This window comes from Capsicum annuum, chromosome 4 (assembly GCF_002878395.1).
Source record: "Capsicum annuum cultivar UCD-10X-F1 chromosome 4, UCD10Xv1.1, whole genome shotgun sequence".
Lineage (NCBI taxonomy): Eukaryota > Viridiplantae > Streptophyta > Magnoliopsida > Solanales > Solanaceae > Capsicum > Capsicum annuum.
In genome coordinates this window covers 197,953,702-197,977,404 of record NC_061114.1, presented here as the reverse complement: position 1 = coordinate 197,977,404, position 23,703 = coordinate 197,953,702, and the positions used below count along the sequence as shown (strand labels likewise).

General features: G+C 32.6%; 1 protein-coding gene across 1 annotated transcript in view; it reads right to left on the bottom strand.

The window, feature by feature from the left end:
• Positions 1-20,899, bottom strand: part of LOC107869576 (laccase-14-like) — a 35,190-nt gene extending 14,291 nt beyond the window's left edge. Inside the window, exon 1 of the mRNA XM_047411661.1 lies at positions 20,737-20,899. Within this exon, the coding sequence (XP_047267617.1) occupies positions 20,737-20,899 (163 nt within the window). The remainder of the gene's footprint in view (positions 1-20,736) is intronic.
• Between the last annotated feature and the right edge of the window lie 2,804 nt (positions 20,900-23,703).

The following is a 23,703-nucleotide window of genomic DNA, read 5'->3' as shown; positions in this document are numbered from 1 at the left end:
ATAGTTATATACTAATTTATAAAATATATACACATGTATACATTAAATATACACGTCTATAGAATTTATATACACAAATATACGCACCATTCAATATATATGTACTACTTTAAGTAAAACATATACTACAATATATGTACATACTACGATATATATAAGTTATTTACTAATTTATAAAACATATACACATGCATACATTAAATATACACGCCTCTAGAAGATATATACAAAATACGCACCATTCAATATATATGTACTACTTTAAGTAAAACATATACTACAATATATATATATATACACACACACACACAAACAATATATGTATAGTTATATACTAATTTATATAACATATACACATGTATACATTAAATATATACATCTGTAGAAGATATATACACATATATACTACAATATATATAGTTATATACTAATTTATAAAACATATACACATGTATACATTAAATATACACGTCTATAGGAGATACACACACAAATATACGCACCATTCAATCTATATGTACTACTTTAAGCAAAACATATACTATAATACATGAATATATTGCAATATATATATATATATATATAGTTATATACTAATTTATAAAATATATACACATGTATACGTTAAATAAACACGTCTATAGAAGATATATTCACGTATATACACTCTATTCTATGTATATGTAATACTTTAAATTAAATATACTACAATACATATACATTAAAATATATATAGATATAGTTATATACTAAGTTATATACTAATTTAAAAAAACCCAAAAAAAAAAAAAAATTGATTTCGGGTCGGGCCGGGCCGGTTAACCGGTGGGCTTGAACCGGGCTTGATCCGGCCCGTGACCCGTAACCCTAAAGCCCTAGGGCTTATCGGTTCGGGTCAAACCGGGTCGGATCCTTTAAGTGGGCCTGGTCAGCCCGACCCACTTGACAGGCTTATTATATATTATCTAGTATCTTGTACTTTATTTAGGATTGTATCATACCTTATTTAGGAGATTTTTGTATTACTTTGTACCTTATTTAGAAGTCCTAAAGAGGATCGTTTGATACTTTACTTGTATATATAGGACATTGTACAAAGTCATTGTTCATTCAAGAAAAAGGAGAAGAAAATTTTTCGCAATTCTTTTTGTACTTCTTCTCTGCAATTTTATTTCAATTCTTACATGATATTAGAGAAAGATTGATTTCAATCACTTTTCATCTTCATTCTTTGTTTTCAATCACCTTATTTTAAATTCTCATTTTTTTTCCATGACCAATACTGCTCAACACTTTGATAGAACATCAAAGACAACACTAATCAATGATGTTGTTTAAACTACTGAATCTTCTACAGTTAAGATACTTAGTCAAAGTCAGCCTTACTATTCCGATTTCTTGAATTATCCAGGGATGAATCTCGTTTTCACAACTTTTGATGAAAAATATTATGGAGGTTTGAGGAGGTTAATAATAATAACTCTTTCAACCAAGAATAAATTAGGATTCACTAATGGGTCACTAGAAGCTCCTTCCCCAGAACATGTACACATATATACGCACCATTCAATATATATGTACTACTATAAATAAAATATATTACAATCTATATACACTACAATATACACACACACACACACTATATATAGTTATATAGTAATTTATAAAACATATACACACATACTACTTTAGAAGATATATACACACATATACCTACCATTCAATATATGTACTACTTTAAATAAAATATACTACAATATATATACACTAAAATATATGCACACACTATATATATAGTTATATACTAATTTATAAAATATATACACATGTATACGTTAGATATATACGTCTATAGAAGTTATATACACCTATATACGTACCATTCAATATATATGTACTACTTTAAATAAAATATACTATAATATATATATATATATATACTACAATATATAATTATATATATAATTATATACTAATTTATAAAATATATACACATGTATACGTTAAATATACACATCTATAGAAGATATATACACATTTATACGCACTATTCAATGTATATATACTACTACTAATAAAATATACTACAATATATATACATTACAATATATATAGATATAGTTATATACATTTATAAAACATATACACATGTATACGTTAAATAAACACGTCTATAGAAGATATATTCACATATATACACTCTATTCTATGTATATGTAATACTTTAAATTATATATACTACAATACGTATACATTACAATATATATAGATATAGTTATATACTAATTTAAAAAAAACCCAAAAAAAAAAAAAATTGATTCCGGGCCGGGCCAGTGAACCGGCGGGCCTGAATCGGGCTTGATCCGGGCTAGGTTAACCGGGCCCAAATTAAAAAAAATAACCGGCATGGGACCCGAAACCCTAAAGCCCTAGGGCTTACCGAGCCGGGTCAAACCGAGCCGGATCCTTTAAGTGGGTCGGGCTGACAGGCTTATTATATATTATCTAGTATCTTGTACTTTATTTAGGATTGTATCATACCTTATTTAGGAGATTTCTTTATTACTTTGTACCTTATTTAGAAGTCCTAAAGAGGATCGTTTGGTACTTTACTTGTATATATAGGACATTGTACAAAGTCATTATTCATTCAAGAAAAAGGAGAAGAAATTTTTTCACAATTCTTTTTGTACTTCTTCTCTACAATTTTCTTTCAATTCTTATATGATATCAGAGAAAGATTGATTTCAATCACTTTTCATCTTCATTCTTTATTTTCAATCACCTTAGTTTAAATTCTCATTTTTTTCCATGACTAATACTGCTTAACACTTTGATAGGACATCAAAGACAACACTAATCAATGAAATTGTTTAAACTACTGAATCTTCTACAGTTAAGATACTTAGTCAAAGTCACCCTTACTATCCCGATTTCTTGAATTATCCAGGGATGAATCTCGTTTTCACAATTTTTGATGAAAAATATTATGGAGGTTGGAAGAGGTTAATAATAATAACTCTTTCAACCAAGAACAAATTGGGATTCACTGATGGGTCCCTAGAAGCTCCTTCCTCAGATATCAATATCCAAAATATTTAAAACAAGTGTAACAACATGGTGTTATCATGTCTATTGATCTCTCTCTCCAAGAAAATTACAGAAAGTGTGTTGTATTTAGCAGTGCAAAGTATCTGTGGAAGGTTTTTGAAGGAGGATTTGGATAGACGAATGAAGAAGTTATTTCAACTCTAAAAACAGTTAAGTGAAATCACTCAGGTAAACTTAAGTGTTTCAACTTATTTCACTAAACTCAAAAGTTTATGGGATGAGTTAGATTCCTTTAATAAATTTTTTGTTTCCCCTTATATTTGTCGGTGTAATGCTGAGGAAAGAGATGAAAGGTATACCAAGATGAAAGATTGTTATGTTAGAATTATATAGAATCTTACTTAGAAAAGAATTATATTGTCAGTGTTCTAATTTGAAAATGAGTCTAATGTAGTGTCTGTAAGTACTTAGGAGCTAGTTCCATTACCTTTAAGTAAAACAACTGTTGGTTGTCGATGAATTTATGCAGTGAAAGTTGGTTCGAGCGGTAAAATTGATCGACTAAAGATCATCCTTTTTACCATGGAGTACACTAAGATATTTTATCTTGATTATTGTGATACGGTAACAAACTTTTCCATCATTACATATAAGTATCTCATTTAAAATTTCATGTTAAATTTTTTTTTCAGATTCAAAGTTATAAATTTCAAATTAGGCTAGTTTCGAACAAAATTGGAGTGAGGTATGTCTAGGGCAATTCAGGAATGATTTGAATAAATATGATGGTGTTTGATTTAATCCAATTAGTTAGCTAAGATGATAAGGAATCCTTATGATTTTACAGATTGAGTTTGGGAAAGTAGAACTTTCGAAATTGGTGTTAGCGTAAAGGGTGTTATTTGAAATGTCTTAAAATTAAGACGTGTTGTGAAAAAGAGGAATTCCGAGTGAAACCAGGCATTATACCTCACCCATATTGCTATAGGTACCTGCCCAAAAGCAATTTTTTTTTGTTACAGTGCCCAATCAACACGGTCAACGTTGCAAAGCGATGAAAAACATTGATTTATTTTTAAAACTCCACAAAATAATTTATTTTTTAAAAATCATTTTGAGGCAAGAAAGGCGATTTTGAAAGAAAATCATCAGCTAATCACCTTTTTAATTCATTAAGATAAGAATTTCATCCTCGTTAACTAGTAAATCAATAATCTAGTCTTAGAATTGCTAGCTTTAGTAGTTTGGGGAGAGTTAAGGACTGACTTTTGTTGGTTTTCTTATGCAAGAAATTAAATTGAGTATAAAATTATGGTATTTTAATTAATTATTGTTATTTATCCTTGCATGTCATCAATTCACTAATTATCGATAAAATTGATAGTTTTAGGCCAGTTAAGGTACAAAATTCCTAAAATGGGGAGGAAATCATCATGAACTTTGCCTTAGCGGTTGGGTATGAGTTATAATCATCAATGTGGTTGATCATTTCATTAATTAAGTGTTTGTATATATTTTTTTGATCGAGATCAAGCAAAAATTATACGAAAGGACATGACTACAACTTAGTGGATTGTGCAAGCTTGGTTCAGGTAGGTGATGGTCTTGTAGTTTAATCCAACTTGTACTTTATGTTCATGTTAACTACTTCGTAGTATGACTTGTTAGTACTTATTGTTTGGTGTGGTCAATTCAATGAACCTATCTTGTTGTATGATTTTGACCTACCTTATGGTTAAATGAGGAATGTTTTTCTATTTGGACATTCTCTCGACTTAATGATAGAATAAGGTTGGCAGACACTCACGTATATGATTTTGATATATGGAAGGAATTTATCCTCTGCAGGTCATGACTAAAGTGTAGTTATTATACTCATTGCGTGTATGTACGAGATTCAGGTGAGTTTGACAGTTTTATGAGTGAATCGAGGAATATATCTATATATTTGATAATTTGTTAACTTATCTTGACTTATTTTAACTTGGCTTGACTTACTTTGACTTTGTGGTGAATGGCTTGACTTGTTGCTTGTAATCCTAAGCTGCTTATTTAATACTTGTTTGCTAGGTTTAGGTCAGAATGGACATGTATTAACCTGTTGTACTATGTATTGGTTAAATGTTCATATTCTCATCTTGGGTTGGCCGAATGACCCCATCAGTATACTATTGTATTTTTGTGTTGATACTACACCTGCTTTTATTTTTTTTGAGTCCAACATATATTTAGCAGCTCCTGCAATATCTCAATTGTAATTCTAGCGTGTGATCCAGATTTCAGGGGTGAGCATTTTATTTAGGTTACCGTGAAATTTTCCTTTATGTCATAGTCCTTTGTTTGGACATTATGCACTTTTCTTTGATTTTGCAGTTGGATTTTATTCTTGATATTCTTAGTAGGTTTTGATAGTTAGATTCTAGAAGTGTTTTTATTTTAGTATTTATTTTCGTTTTTTCTAAAAGTTTTTTGACTTTATGATCTTAAAATTAGTAATTAGATAGTTTTTTCTATTTTCTCTAAGTGTTGGTTAATTATTCCGAGGTTGGTGGTTCTTCCACGGGAGAATGGGGTGGGTGATACTCACGTCTAATTGAGTCGTGACATATACTTTCTCTCCCGCTGATAAAATAACATCTTTTTATCGTTTTCTATTCATAATTATTGTTCGATATTGGTCTCTTTATTAGTTGGATATTGAAAATATTTTTGTCCATGGTAACCTTGAGGAGGAAGTTTATATAGAGCAACCATCTGATTTAGTAGTTCAGGGGGAGTCTAGTCTAGAGTATTGATTGCGTCAGTCACTTTTTGATCTAAAACAATCTTCTCGAGCATGGTTTGAAAAGTTCAACATAATAATTCAGAAGTTTGGTATGATTTCTCGTGAAACAGATCATTCCATGTATAAATATTCGACTTCAAATCTATGTATTATTTGGTGGTTTACGTTGATAATATCGTTCTTACTGACAATGATCAAGATACTATTATTATTTTGAAGTAGCACCTCTTTCAGCATTTCCAAACTAAAGACTTTGACAGACTAAAGTACCTTTTTTATATTTTAAAGTTTCCCAGTGTAGATCAGGTATTGTTATTTCACAATGCAAATATGACTTAGACATTCTAAAAGAGATGAGAATGATGGGATGTAAACCCGTTGACACTCTTATGAATTCGAATAATAAACTCCTGCCAGGATAGAGGAAGCCACTTAATGATTAAGAATATATAAATGTCTAGTTGATAAGTTGAATTATCTCATAGTGATCAGACCTGACATGCCCTATCCTATGAGTGTTATATGTCAGTTTATGATTTTTTCCTGTGATAGTCATTGGGATACAATTGTTTGCATTGTACGATATATTAGGTCAATTTTAGGTAAATGACTACTCTTTGAGGATCGAGGTCATTAACAATTATTGGATATACAGACGCTGATTGAGTAGGATCACGTTGTGATAGGTGTTCTACATTCGAATATTATATTTTAGTAGGATGTAATTTGGTAGACTGAAAGAGTAAGAAATAGAGTGTGGTTACTCGACTAGTGCAAAAGCAGAATATCAAGCAATGACACTAGCCACTTGTAAGTTAGTTTGGATCAAACAGTTGTCGAGGGAGTTAAAATTCAGAAAAATCAGTAAAATGAAACTTGTGTGTGACAACTAAGCAATTTTTAATATCACATACAAGGACTAAGCACATTGAGATTGATTGTCACTTTGTGTGAGTGAAGATACTTTTCAGAGATATTGTTACAAAGTTTGTGAAATGGAGTTGTTGACACCTAATTTTTGTCCGCTGCAATCAAGTTTAATTCCGAGTTTCATCTAAAATAAAATTACAACATTTATTTTATTCAAAAAATTTTTCCAAAGTATTTGTTTGGGTGATTTTGTGATTTTAAGTAACGATTATATATTTTGTATTTACATATAAGAAATCATATAATTTTGTTATATTAAATAATTATTTTACGTAGAATTAAATTTAAATTAAGGGTTATTCTGAAAATTGATTCAAATGATTAAAATATTGATTTAAATATAATTTATTATCAAAAAAATTTATTTGAAAAAATATTTATGGGATTTTATTTGATCATGAAGCTCGGGATCGAACTTGTTGTTAATTTATTTCAAATATTGTTTTAATTTAGTCAATTTATTAAATTGAACCTTCATAATTGCAATGCAATTGGTCAATTAATTTTAATTAGATTATAACTTGAATACAATTGACTAAATTTTCATTAACTGGCTATTTAATACATAGTCCAAATTCCTATATCCCCAATTCTAATCCCAAAAGTGACCTAATTTTACCCAACCCATCCCCAAAACAATAAATTAACCCAACAGCCCCCAAACAACCCAACAACAATTCTAGCGGCCCAAACCCTTCTCCTTTTCACTCATCATACTCTAGCCGGCCCAATATCCACCTTGACCCGACCCACCTTTGTTTTTCTTCTTCATCAGAACAAAACAACGACAATATCAACAATCCAACAACGTACGCACAAACAACAATAATATCGACCAACAACAACAATACCCGATTCAACTTCGACCCCAAATCACGAGCCTCTCTCCATCTTATCTCTGTATTTTGTAGACCTAGAGCCATTCTTTTTGACCTTTTTGCTCAAGATTGTGTATTTTCAAATTCAAAATTCAATCCAAATTAGAAGATGTCTATTCAAATCTGAAATTTAGGGATATGTTTCTCTATTTTTAAAGATAAAAAAATAATATCCTCCCCTATAAATAGGGATTGAGGGGAAGAAGGCAAGAGAGGGAATTCTTTAAGAAAAAATTGAGGATTTGGGAGGAGCATTCCTCTAATCCTATGTAACCGAAGAATTCAAGTAGAAATTTCTTTAAAACATTCAATTCCGGTGAATTAGCAATGGGTACTGACAGTGGTGAAACTCTTTCAATTTAAGCTCGTTTGTCCTGTTCAATGCTCTAAAAGGTAAACACACCTTTCTATATTTAGTTATTTCTTCTTTTTTATGAGTAGTGATTTCGTTGAAATGGTGAGATTGTTCGCTGTAGAAGCTTAATGCAAAATTCATTGTCTGAACTTCATCTTCGTTGTTTCAACTCTTTGTTAAAATTTGTGGTTTCATGATTGAATTTGTTTATTAGCTAACTGTATGTCCTAGAGTCTTAGCAGTTGTTTCATTGTGTGACTGTCTTGATCTTACTAGGTGAAAATAAACGTTGTAGAGACCGTTTGAAATCTGACTGTTCATAGCTTTTCAGGGGCATGATTATTATGTGACTAATTTTGTTCTCTTTGAAACTTGTTTATGTTGTTTAGAAATTGATTGAATTTTTAAATTAAATTTCAAGAGTGCCCCTTGATCTGCGATATCAAAAAAGACAGCTTGAAAAGATCCGAGATGTAAAAGTCTCTATGTATATAGCTTTATTTGTGCCTTGAAATTTATTGTACTTTTTCCCGTTTAATTCAGATTCGATGACCGATGTTATCATCATTGGAATTTCTCGTCCATGACATGATAGGATATAGGTTGTTCGTGTTTGGTTCTTTTCTTATCATATTTTGATTCAAGCATTTTTTTAAAAAAAAATTTAGGATTAATTTGATATGGGTAATTCTGTTAGATTGGCATTCCTTCGAGTCCTAAACTATGTGTTTAAGTGGAATAAATTTTGAAGGATGCTGTATTTCTCTATTATTTTGGGCTGTACATCGTTTGTTTAAGCTTATCCATATCTAAACTTGACTGAAACTTTTTTAATCTTCCTTTGTATGGAGTCATTGCATATGTTTTTATCCTTTCATGATCATGCATCTTTTTTTTGGTTTTTTTGTTTGTATTGTCTTGTATTTTGTTGGATATATTTTAGTTCAAATTATTTTCTTAACCATTTGTTAATAAGCCCTGTACGCAAATAAAGTATGAAATGCCTTGATTACATACTATCTTCTTGCTTTATAATATCGGTTAGGCTCAACATGTGTTCCCTGTTAGATTCAACATGGAATACCCTTTGCTATTTGTTTAATTAATTCTTGTTGGGATGCATACCATTTTGTTGATAGTCAGTTTCTTATTTTATATTATATATTGATTTTTATCTCTTTCTTTGTCGTATGTGATAACAAATCGAGTCCAATTGGACTCCATATCCTTTGCATTCAAGCATTATCGAGTATAGGCCTCCTACAAGTCCAAAATGGACTAATAAAGGAAGAAACGGGATTGATATACGCAGATATACAGTAGTATACAGAATTAAATGAAGGCATGGAATGGAGATATCAATTTTATACACTGATATACAGTGGGTATACAAAAACGCAGCAGCAACAGGGGATGATATACAGTAAATATACAGCTGGCATACAACTGCAGAAATGGACCAAAAGTCCATAAAGAATGGGCCCAAAAGTTGGCTAGATTTGGGAAAGGCCCAAATTTTTTCTTCTTATTCATCTCCTTGTAAATCCTTTTTTTTTTTTTGGTTTTCCATCCGGTGTCCGGTACCCGCATTGGAGCCTGACTAATTCGGATTCGCGCCGGGTAGGGCTCCATTCGGGGGGTAGCGCTCTCAACAGAGTTTTTCCATGCCCAGGGTCGAACTCTCGACCTCTGATTAAGGGTGGAACAACCCCATCCGCTGCTCCACAACCCATGTTGGTTCCTTGTAAATCCTATTTAATTATGTGTTTGTATTAAATTATTAATTTGGTTAGCCTTTGTGAATCCCCTTTGAATCGTTATTTTTGTTTGTCTTTTGCGTATTTTATTTTATAGTGTAATATTCGAAGTTAATAAAAACTACATATCTTTCTCTATGTTTTTCTTAGGATGAACTTTAAAAAGAAAAAATCAAAAATGACGTTTTATTTTATCGATATGTTAAAGTAGTTCATTTGAGTTAAAAAGAATTTTCACCGACCTAAAATTGATTTTCTTTGCAAAAGATAAAAGTATCTTCACTAATTAGTCAAAGTTCATAATTTTCTTAAATTGATATTTTCTTTAAAGATAGATATTTTTTTTAATCAAAAAATGTTATTCAAGAAAAATTAGTTCCTTTTATTTGAAAGAATGATTTACGAAGAAAACGGGTTTAGTTCAACTTATTTTTTTACAGAAAATTGTCTTAAGATTCAAATAATTTGTTTTCTCATTTGAATAAATAAATGTTATTTTTAAATGTTTAAATAAATAATTTATATTTTCTATAAAATTAAGTCTTTGCGAAAATTTGCCACTTTTAGTTAGTCAAGTTAGTTGAGAAAATTGAAGGAAAGGTGTCATTTAAGTTTTGAATGAAGGGTTGGTGACATTGACCAACTTAAAGGGTCAAACATAATTAGGAAACTTGATTAAGTTAATTGTGGACTTGATTAATATTTTCAAAACTTTCTAATCTTTTCAAAAATACAAATTCACCCATACCCCCTCCTTTTCGAATCAACCATCTCTCTCCTCTCTCTCTCTCAACTCTCTTACAACTAATGGTTCTGCAAAATTTCTACCTTCATTCCCTAGCGACTTCAAGCTCCGGTGACAAATAGCTCGGCGAGTTTAATTTTGACTTTCAATCGTCAATCGACGTGACAAGCAGTGTTCTCCGGCGACAACAACTTTGAGTTCTTCGTTGTCCCATTTCTTCTTTCACAGGTAAAAAATTATGTCTTTTTAGTTATGAAGAAACAGAGGAACTTGAGACAACTTCTCTTCTACTATTGGTTAACAATTTTAATATTTCTTGCTTAAATTTGGAATGTGAACTGAATAAAATTCTAATTTCTGGCATTTCTTCTCTACTCTTTTTGGTGTAAAATATAATTTTTGTTGTTATTGTAGTTCTTGTTGTTGAACTGTTGATTCAATTTGTTGGTGATTTTTTATCATCGTTGATGTTCTTAGTGTGTGTGTGTGTTGTGTTGGTGCTGCTGGATTGATTTGTTATTTATCTTAGTAAAAAATAGTGTTGCAACAAATCAACCATCTGATACAACTGATTAACCATTCGATGCAACAGATGAAAATCTGATGCAATAATAAAAATCTGATGCAATAAATGAACATTCTAATAGATTATTCATTTGTTGCGATAGACGACTCTTCTGTTTGGAATAAATCTAAACAATATTGTTCCAATAGATTATTCATTTGGCAACAGATGAGTGATCTGTTACCATCTAATGCAACAGATGGAAATCTGATGCAATAAATAAATAATCTGATGCAATAAATGAACATTCTAATAGATTATTCATTTGTTTCGACAGACGACTCTTCTGTTTGAAAGAAATCTAAACAACATTGTTCCAATAGATTATTCATTTGGCAACAGATGAGTGATCTGTTACCATCTGATGTAACAGATGGAAATCTGATGCAACGAATAAACAATCTAACAAATTATTCATTTGTTGCGATAGACGACACTTCTGTTTGGAAGAAATCTAAACAATATTGATCCAACAGATAACTTATTTGGCAACAGATAAGTGATCTGGTACAACAGATGAGTGATCTTTTTTATTATTTCCAACAGATTACTCATCCTCTGTAATAGGTTGGTTAAATGTTACAACAGATAACGTACTTGGTGTAACAAATTAGTGATTTATTTTTATTATTTTCAATGGATTACTCATCCACTGCAACAGGTCGATTATATGCTGCAACAGATAACTTACCTGGTACAACAAATTAGTGATCTATTTTTAATATTTCCAATAAATTACTCATTCGCTGCAACAGGTATATGCTGCAATAGATAACCTACCTAGTGTAACAGATTAATGATATATTTTTATTGTATCCAACGAATTACTCATCTGCTGCAACAGGTTGGTTATATGCTGTAATACATATCCTACCTAGTGCAATGGATGAGTGAACATTCTAACAGATTATCCATCTGTTGTGATAGACAACTCTTTTGTTTGTAAGAAATCTAAATAATTTTAATCCAACAGATAACTCATTTGGCAACAGATGAGTGATCTGTCGCAATAGATAAGTGATCTGTTACCATCCGATACAATAGATGGAAATCTGATACAATAGATGAACAATCTAACAGATCATTCATCTGTTTCAATAGACGACGCTTCTGTTTGGAAGAAATCTAAATAATATTGATCCAACAGATTACTCATTTGGCAACAGATGAGTGATATTTTTTATTATTTCCAATGAATTACTCATCCACTGCAACAGGTTGGTTATAGGCTACAACAGATAATCTACCCAATGCAATAGATTAGTGATCTATTTTTAATGTATCTAACTGATTACTCATCCGCTGCAATAGGTTGGTTATATATTGCAACATATATCCTAGTTGGTGCAACAGATGAGTGATCTATTTTTATTGTATCCAACAGATTACTCATCTACTGCAACAGGTTGGTTATATGCTGCAATAGATATACTGTGCAACAGATGTGTGATCTATTTTTATTGTTTCCAATAGATTACTCATCCGCTACAATAGGTTGGTCATATGCTACAACAGATATCCTACCTGGTGCAATAAATGTGTGGTCTATTGGAACTGTTATTTTATTATTTTACATTTTTGATTTACTATTATCCCTTTTTAATGATGCATTAATTAATTATAACATATTTTATTTTCCTGTTAATTTTAGATAATATGGCTCCCAAAAGAAAAAAAATCAAATCAAGTCCAAATAAAGGAACAAGATAAGTAGCTAGGTTATATCCACCACTCTATGAGCTTGCTTTACAAGCGTTATCTCAATCATGAGCAGAAGATGATGAACATGGGGAGGAGGAATATTTCAAAAGAGAAGATCCAAATGCTAATAGCCTTTCCACCAAAGAGTTGGTTAAAACCTTCAGTATTGATCGTTATCCCATGAGAATGTAGTACGATGGAGCCACAGATTTAACGAATGATTTCGTGGTTAAGTTAGCCATGGAAAAATCTTTCGACGCCTTCAAAAAAATACTTCGAGAACAAAAATTAGATGCTTATTTCAAGGACAGCTACTTTGGTCAATATCTTGATTTGTCGGAGGACAACAATGCTTATTTCCAAATGAAAATGGCATATGATCTTCTTAAGCGTAGGTTTATGTATGAAAACAAAGATAAGATGGATGAGGCGTGGATAAATTAGTGGCATGCCTATTTGTTTTGGTTGGAAGGAGTTTGCCTTAGTTACTAGATTTAAATGTTATCCTCCTTCTCCGTCTTAAGTTATACCTATTCTAACCCTAAAAAAGCACCCCGCACACCCAAAAAAGGCAAGGGCAAGTCGAGTGATCATGATGACCTGGTGTCCCTTGTTGGTCTAAGCATTAAAAATATAAATTTGATAGAAGAGTTGAAAGTTAAAAGACTTTCCAAGAAGCACAAACAATCATTGTTCTTGGTTTGGTTTGTCATAATGTTCTTTGGGCGAGAGACATTAACAACAACATACCACTTGGTTTGATAAAGCTCTACGAGGATCTTGAGGCATTTAACAGTTATCCTTAGGGTTATGAAAGCTATAATGTGTCTATCAAATATTTATTAACTCTGTTAATGCCAAGGACAGTCAACTTATATGGCTTTCCATGGGCTTTCATGGTAAGTATTTCTTTTATCATGACATGGTTCATTTTTTATTCAATAATACTTTTGATTTACTGTCATTATTTTATAGGCTTGGACATTTAAAGCCATTCCTTATTTAAGACAACAAGTGAACTATCAGGAAGAAGTTTTTAAGACAACAAGTGAACTACCAGGAAGAAGTTTTCTGTCCAAGAATCCTGAGATGGTTGTCGGCCAAAACTGATAAAAATGCAAAATTTCTTTCTCTTCACCCCCGAAGGAAGCAGAAAGTGTAATTCTAATTAAGTTTTATTTTAAATAATGATTTTTTAAAATGATTTCATCACCATTCCAATATATGTACTGATTTATTTTAGATTGTCCATCCGTGGCTTGTTCTGACCAATCGAGAGTTGAAGATGTCATTTTTTCTTACTTTACGATCTGTGCAAACTTATCGGACCCTAAGGTCATTGATAGAATAAAGGAGGAATTGTTTGGAGCAACAACTATCACAAGAAAAATAAATTTGAAGGGTGGACTTATTTTTGTTTATGATGGTAGTGGTAGTGGTGCTCCTCTTACAGTTTTTGACACAACAAACTATTATCATTATGATCATACTGGTTATACAGATTTTGCCACTTCTAGCGAATGTTTTGCATGCAAATGTCAAGACTGCAAGGCGAAACATGATGGAGTGATTAGTTCTATTAATGCATTAACTTCTTTTCTAAATAAAATGACATCAAAGAGGGGTGTCATTTCATAAAAAAAGATTTCATATCCATACACTCCACTAGAGATCAAGTTCGCTCAGAGGAGAAGGAAATTTTTTTCCAAGGCATCATAAAGTATCGAAAAAATCAAAATTGTAACTTCTCTGTCTTTGTCTTGCACCTTTGATCAATGTACAAGGGCCACAAGAGAGCAACATGAGCTGGAGAAGGTGAATGTATATCATCTATTCCAACAAACAAACAGACAGATATCTGTTACAATAGATTATACATATGCTAAAAATTATCAAAAAAATAGATATATCTATTGCAACTGTCATATAACCTGTTGCATCAGATACATTATCAGTTGCAACATATGTTTGTTTGTTTCAACAAATCAAATGGGTCTTAGTACTATTTTAATTTGTACCAGCAGATGAGTCATATATTGCAACAGATGAGTTGCCTGTTCAAAATTATTGTACAACTCTATTTTACCTGTTCGAGTTTGTCCCAATAGATGATCGATCTGATACAACAGATAGATAATTTGTTGTATATCTATAATTATTAGCACTGACACTTCTGGCAATCCAGGTGGATGTCACAGTAGAAGCTACTATTGAACAACATAATAGCACAGTTGATAATCCATCAACTGCTTCCATGGAAGAAAAAAAAGTTAAACCTGTCAGTTTGGGAAAGCGGAAGAATTACCCATTTGAAAGGTTCAACATCTCGAACGAGGCTTCAAAAAAACTAACAAAGTTGATCAATGACTATTCAGAATGGATTGGCGATGGGCTGTTAAAGCATCACGCCGGTAGGTACATAAATCTTTTTTAAAGATATTGGTCTATACAATTCTTGTTGTAAAACATGACATTAACACATATAAATCATGTTGAAAACTAAATGACAAACACGGCAAAGTGAACGAACTGAGTCTTGGTTTTGATATGTTCGACTTTATTGTTTCACATCCCTGAATAAAGAATTGGTTCTATTTGATGTCACAACCCCAAACTTGCTGGAATGATGAGGTTTAAATGCCATACATATTACTATTAATTAATACTTTGTTAAATTGCATCTGTGTATTAATTTTATTATCACGTAATCTGAAATGTTTGATAATATATGCAGCACATCGATGCCATTTTTTACTACCCCCAAAAGATCAATACAATTATACAACAGATAATTATTTGTACAAAGTTTACATCAATAATGTCTACGATAGGTTTTGTCAGCAACAACCGAAAGTTTTTTGAAATGAGGAATGCTAAATCAACATCATCAAAGGTTTTAGCATTCCAGTTGGCTTACCTTAGCATTTTGTTGACGAAGTGTACATCCCAATTAATTATGGTGAGGAATTCCATTGAGTGTTAGCTATCATTGTTCTAAAAGAGAGACGCATTCGAGTTTATGACTCGATGTTAGCAAGGAGATGTTCTGCACCATTATCGAAGATACAAAATTTAGCTAAAATATTTCCTACTTACCTTGATATAAGTAGCTTTTTGGACCAAAAGGTTCGTATTGATTGGTCGACGATTAAAGCATACCGAGATAAAATGGGTAATCCATTTGATGTAGAATATGTTGAAGAAATTGCTCAACAACCCATTGGTAACCTTTAAGTATCATCATGATTTAGTTTCACTTCATAAATTTCACAACGCTTACATGAACTGCAAGATATGGATTATCTATTTTTTTAAAATGCAGGGATTGCGGTCTTTTTGTTGCCGCTTACGCAGAGTATTTGAGCGATGGATTACAAGTACCAAATGATAGACCTGATGCCGAATTACTCCGTAGAAGGTATGTTTCTCTTTTATGAAAATACGGAGAAACGAAAGCTTAGAAATCGTACGCAAGCGATATTAAAGATCCACGACGACCAAAGCCGAATTCCATAATACCGGATGAAGAACGACTTGTCCATATTGAGTTGATCTTTATAGATTGAGTCTGTCAAAGTAATAACCTCTCCTTGGTATTTGTTGCCACCAAAGGATAAATTGTTGACTTATTTGTGGAGTAGATCATTTCTATCCATAATAATTTTTTTACATTTCATTTATTCGTTGAGTTATTTCATGTAATTTCTGAAGGCTTCGAGTTATTTTATGTTGTCTGTGAATATAATTTAACCCTTAGTTTTGAACTTATTAATTGAAATGGAATACTAGATTCAGATATCACAATAAATAATACATTTATTGCAACAGACGACATATATATTGGAAATTATCAAACAGATTTAGACATATGTTGCAACATGTAGGTCCTCTATTGGAAATTATCAAACATGTCTTCCTACTTTTTTGATTTGTTCCAATATATTACCTATCAGTTGCAATAGATAGACTATATGTTGTAACAAATTGTATATCTGTTGCGACAGAGACAGAGAAATCTACATAATGAAATAGAGGATCAATCTTTTGCAACAGATAATCAATCTGTTGCAATAGATAATCAATCTATTGCAATGAATAATTAATTTGTTACAACAGATAGACAATCTGTTGCATTATAAAAAACCAACTTTCGTCAAACATAAAAAATTATTATGGTGTTTGTCTTTGTACATAATATTCTTTATACACAGGCTCCAACCAACTAGTTAGTACCCCATAAGCCCATACCTCTTGCATGTTTTCTACTGTGGTGTAGCACAGTCCAAATATTTTTGTGCCGGTCAGCAAACATTCAATGTATGCAAACGAGTACGGTCCGCATGTGGCATTAGTTTTATTCTTTCGAAGGTGCATACCCTTGTTTCAACCTTTAAAATCGTATGCTTTCTTCACCAAGACTTCCGCTGGAAAATGATCTATCAGTTTACTTTGCCTCAAAAAGCTGGGGAGCAACTCTAACAGTGGATGCATATGAATAAAAAATCTTCGTCGTTGAAGACAGGTAAGTTGCAGTCATAAACCTTAATCTTTCCCTCCCCCAGAAGTATCTCAACTACGAGAAAATGTTTGACTTCTACGTTTATGACTGCAAGAATTTTCTTTTCCTTGATCCAGCTCCTGCCGTGTGGATATAGCCTCTTCTCTCTAACATAGTTAATCATATCTTCCTCTCAATCATACTTAGAAACTAACCGATTAAATCTTGGCTATCGGGAGTTTTAGCTAGATCCTTGAGATAATTGTACCTATTCTTGAAATTGTTGTAAAAGTTGAGGTCCATTATCCTATTGGTAGCATAATAAGCATCGGGGTACGCTAAGTCCCGGCCTCTCATGAGGCAGAGAATTTCATCAACAAACTATGATATAAGAAGATAATTTTTAAATAGGTTAGTAATTATAAAGAAGAAAAATATAGTAGAAAGATGCAATGGATGTTCCATCTGTTGCAGAGGGTTCTCTAAATCTATTCGCAGATTTCCCAGCTAATGTAACTTATGCAACAGATTTTTAATTTGTTGCAATAGAACAGCCACCAGTTGCGTCAGAATACCCAGCTATTGCAACGGATGACACATCTGTTGTGTAGCTTCTTCTTTATGGAGTAGATTAGAAGGATAGGTTAGGAAAAGTAAACTTTCCTTATCCATGTACCACTCACGCATATTTTTTATACTCTTAAAGTCTTGGTCGTTAAATATATGCATGGTGTATTCTTATGCAGACTTCTTCTTCTTGGCATACGTGGTCTTTTGAAGTTTCATCCTTTCTAAGTCGTCAAGCGCCGTGTATATGGCCACTTTTTTCAGTGGCCCCAAAACTTTAATAACTTTTGGAGAGGAAGGAGTTGCAATATTTTTTGTTTTTAAGTTGGAGAGTATTTAGCTAATTTTTTTATTTCTTGGATTTTAATTCCTTGGCAGCTTCAACGATAGCCTCTAGTTTTTCAAGGAGTTTATCCTGTCTGTCCTTGCACATATTGCATTTGCAATAAGAACGTAAGGGTGAAGAGGGGTGAGAGGGACCACTATAAAGGTAGGAGGGACCGATGTATAGGCGAGAGGGACCTGTGTAAGAGTGATTCAAAATGTATTTGTTTTTTCTTGAGCATCAACATATTCATCATCACGACTGGAATCAGCATCAAGATGGATGCCACCAACATCTACAACTTCACCAGCAACACCCCAAAAAAAGCACCCAGATCTATTGCAGTCGGTTTGTCATGAAGAGCTTCAACATTCGGCCGACCTTCCCTAACTGCTCTTCTTATGACTGTTTCTCCAGCCAATTCCTTATTTATTAACTCCACTATTGGGTTTGCTATTGTATCAACAAGACCTAGAGTAATAAAAGAAGTCATTCCTAACTCCTGCTCAGTAGGCACGATCTAAAGATGCACAACCTATAAAAAAGACAGGTACATTAATGTAAATCATATAATAATAATTTGAACTCAGTTGGGTTGGGTTACATGTTAACACAGTCAACTTATGTAATAGATGATCTATTTGTCGCAACAGCTGATCTGTATGTCACAACAAATTAACAATATATTACATCAGATTACTCATTTGTTGCATAATTTATAGTAGATAGGTAATCTGTTGAGTCGAGTTTAGAGAATTAGAGCAATAAATAGTTAATCTATGGTGAAATATGGATCATCTATCGCAACAGATTACCCATCTGTTGCACCTGTTGCAGTAGATGGGTAATCTGTTGCAACAAATGACCCATCTGTTGTAACAGATGGCACATCTGTTTCAATATCTTTCTTTGAGTCAAATTATTTTACTCGAAAGAAGATGTACTGCATCATCCGAAGGGTTAAAGTGATCAGCCTCCTTAAATCTTATGCTGCTCTTTGCAGCCAACCACCTAAGGATCCTTGGATAGGAAACCTCATCCAGTAATCCTTGAACTACTTTTGGAGGGGAGGAATGACTTAAAATCCCAAGACTTACATATGTAAATAGGAAGCAAGCGAAAAAATTCATAATAATTATTCAATATAAATTAATGGATGAGTAAACAAATAGTGATTAAATTTACCATGAAAGCCCAAGAAAAGCCGTATAATGTGATTGTCTTTGGGGTTAGCTTTGTCAGTAAATATTTGACAGTCAAGTAGTAGCTGTCATTTCCCCAGAGATAATTGTTGAATTTCTCAAGATCACCAGCAGGATTCAACAAATCATCTTCTATGACTTTGTTGACGTCTCTTGCCAATATAACGGTATGGGCAAACCAAACTAAGCACAATTGCTCCCGGTACTAATTTGGTATGGTTTTATCCTTGAGATCTTCTATCAAATGTGCCTCTTTGTAGCTACGCCCAGCAATATCCAACAACCATCTATTTTTTATTTTGTTTGTTCGTTTTGGTGAGTAGTTGCTTGGACATGCCTTCCATCTATTTGATGGTGGTGGTTTGCCTGTATTTCTTGCCTTGGACCTTTCGAGGGGTGTTTCCTTGATGAGAGGTTCTTCTTGATGATCACATCTCAAGCTCATCACTATGAAAAACTTTTTCAAGCCAAAATAAATTGGCATGCCACATTAGTTGATCCAAATTTCATCCATCTTTTTTTCACCCTCTGAATCTTTATCATCCCCTGCGAACTTGATCGTGCGCTTGAGAAGACCATATACCTTGCTCATTTAGAAATGGAGGGTGTGGTCCTCAGGCAGCTCAAGAAAGTATCCAAAATAGCTTTTCTTAAAAAGTTCGTCTATGTTTTCATTCTTCGTAATATTCCTAAATTCATCAAATGATTTCCCCAACTGACATTTAAGAACAAAATCGCTAGTTAGTTTTGCAGGGTCATTTATCGACATTGCAATTTGAAACCTATCAATACTAATAGTTTTGACAACCTCATGCTGTGATTTCGATCTTATTTCACGCCCTATTGGTGAGACATTATCATCTTGTTTATCTTTTTCTTCCTCCTCACTTTTATTTTCCTCACCAGCCTCTACATACCCTTTTTCACCACCTTTTTCATAACTTTTCTCAGCCTCATTTTTCCCTGACTGAGATTGTTGAGATTGTTCAGGAAGTTCCTCTGAATCCATCTGTACTCTAGCCTCTTTTGTTGGGTGGTCAGAAGTCGATCCACTTTCAGTTTCTTTTCTTTTGGGAGACATCTTTTAACTACAAACAACAAAAATAAAAATATGCATTACATTTGATGTCTGCATAATTTTTTAAAAAGACTAAGACAAATTTCAATAAATTATTATAGGCCACATTACAAATAAATACTCCAATGGATAACCCATTAGTTGGAACAGATGGGGAATCTGTTCGAACACTTATTTAATATCTCCCAGCAGATGTTCCACCTGTTGCAATAGATAGACCATTAAGACCACTACCAATGCCACCAAGACCACAATACCACCACCACCACTAACAATGCCACCAATACCAATACCAATACCACCACCAAGACCACCAAAACCACCAATAATACCACCAATACTCGCACCAAGGCCGCCAAAACCACCACCACCACCACCACCACCAAGATCAGCTACACCACCACCAAGAACACCAAAACCGACACCACCAATAACACCACAAATACCATCCAAAAATACCATGATAGTCAACGAAACATTGTGACAAAAATTAGGATTTTCTCGAATTCTTCCTATATTTTTAGCATCAAAACTCAAAATTGTTAACTCATTGTCGAACATAATAGACCTAAAAGTCTTCTTTTTCATAAATAATTAAAAGTACCTATTTTTTATAAAAATAAAAAATATGGAACTCTTTTCAAAATCTGTTACCTACGAAGATAGAGAAAATGATGGATACAAGCAAGAATGGAGTAAAAAATAACACCTATATGGTCGAAAATGGGAAGAAAATCAATCTATTATGAAGGGTTGAGTAATTTGTTGAGTAGTTGTTGTCTGTATTGTTGAGAGAGAGAAAAGGGCAAGAAAACCAAGATTTCAAATTATGAAATATTTCCCCCCCAAATGATTTGTATTTTGTATGGGCTGATTTGTATTTTGGAAAAGAATGACAAGTTTTGAAAATTTTAATTTGGTCTGAATTGATCTTAATTATTTTTTGAAATTTTAAAAAATATGAAACATTTAGACTCAGAGTGATGGATCAACGATCCGAGTCGGGAGGAACACAATACCAACATCATGCAATCGCAAAGGCTCAATTGAAGTTGTTGTTTCCCCTATTTACTCATCCCTAGTTCTATCTTAATCAAGTTAGGTATTATCTAAATATTAAGTTAATACAAAACATTTTGACTCAGAGTGATGGATTGACAACTCGGGTCGAAAGAAATGCAATACCAACATCATACAATCACAAATACTCAATTAAAGTTGTAGTTCACACTATGTACTCATCCCTAGTTCTATCTTATTCAATTTAGGTATTAGCTCAGTAATAAGTTAATACAAAACGTTTTGACTCAGAGTGATGGATCGACGACTCGGGTCGGGAGGAACGCAATACTAATATCATGAAATTGCAAAGACACAGTTGAAGTTTGATAACGCTCAACTTACACGTCAATTTAGTGCAAGGCTGTCGTCTTCAATATATTTACCCAACTTTGGAGTCGGGGTCGAATTCATAGGGAACAAAGTGAGTGGCGATTAAACTAATTTGAAACTATAGCTACAAGTTGAATTCAAATAAATGATACTAAAAGATAAAATGAGGGTTTTTAATTTATGAATTATGTACTAATTAATTGTAATAGAGTTATTCCATCTAATGATTCATTTTGTAAGTAGTAATTCAATGATATTAAACAAACCAGAGTTATGGTTACCAAAATGCTTGAATAATTAGGGTTGTGAATAACTTCCAATTAACAATTTCAATTGTAAGAGTAGTTGATTCCTATTATTTACCCATTAGTTTCTCAACTTGATTAGGTAATTTATCCCTCAATTCTCTCAAACTCAAAGGATATATTATTTATTCAACTATTTTCTCATGTAGATCAATCCTGCTAAGGCATTCATGGTTAATCTATGGTTTAGAGCCTTGAGAATTTATGTAAACCCTTTTTTTTCCCAACACACACTTTTCTTTTCGAACAAGTGATGTTTAAGGGCTCACTCTTCAAGTTTGCAACCAATAAAAGTCATTAAAGTGACGAAAGGTTTATACAATGTCCATTAATCATAGAACCCAATTGGATTCACAACCCAAAATCCATTTTTCACATCAAGGCTCGCATAAACCTAGTTATGGGAGTTTAGCCACACATTTCCATAGAAGAAATAGAAAGCATCTTTGTATTATTCATAAATAAATTCAAGATTTAGTTACCAAGGTTACAAGAATTTTTTCTTGAATCTTCAATAGAGATGGAATGATTAGATCCACAAGATTTGCTTAATTCCAAAAAATACTACCTTACCGAGAGTTTCAAGTATAGAGGACATGATAAAAGATGAAAATATAATGATATATTCCCCAAATAAAACCTAAAACTAGTATTTATATGTTCCCAAGTAAAAAAGAATTAAAATTTGCATTCAAAAAAATTTCGTCCAAGTTGGTGGTCCACCAAAAAACTGGTGGTCCACCATTTTGACCTTCGCTGGATGTGCTAAAATTTGGACTTCTATTTTAGGTCTGGTAGTCAGTTTGGTGGTCAGTCACAAGACTGGTGGTCCACCATTTTGGCCACCAGTGAGTTTTCTGAAATCTTAAATCTGGTGGTCAATTTGGTGGTCAGTCGCAAAGCTGGTGGTCCACCATTTTGACCTTCACTGAGTGTCCTAAAATCCTAAATTCTATTTTAACTTGGCGGCCAAACTGGTGGTCAGTTGCCAGACTGGTGGTCCATGTGGACCACCAGTGAGTTAATTTCCAGAATTTCACTGGCAATTTCACCGCATCATGGCGCCTCCTTACACTCCATAAATTCCTACACGCACCAATGGGTCTTAAAATACTGACTTTTATTAATCGAATGGTGTTTTACATGTGTCTATTGTACTTTCAACGCACTCTCAATGGTCTAATACATTTTAGTACTCCAAATGGAGTCAATTTCCACATTTCAGTTTTGTTGAGCCATTCTGAGCCTTATTGAGTTGTTTTCACTTGATTTGAAGCTTGTATATCCTTCATATATCATCATGATCTATTAAAAAATAATCCTAAATCATTAAACACCACAAATTAGAGCTCAAAACAACACAACATCCAAGATGCTGAACTCAAAACATGAGCTAAGCATAAGCTAATTTCACTTTGATTTTTAGCTATTTGTTTTGAATCTTTTCTTGATCCAATTGACCTATGAATATTATAACTAAGTTGTTTCATATATAAATACATAATAACAACCTTAGTAACTCATTAAAACACATTAGAACCCAACACAATAGACTAGACAAAAGCCTAG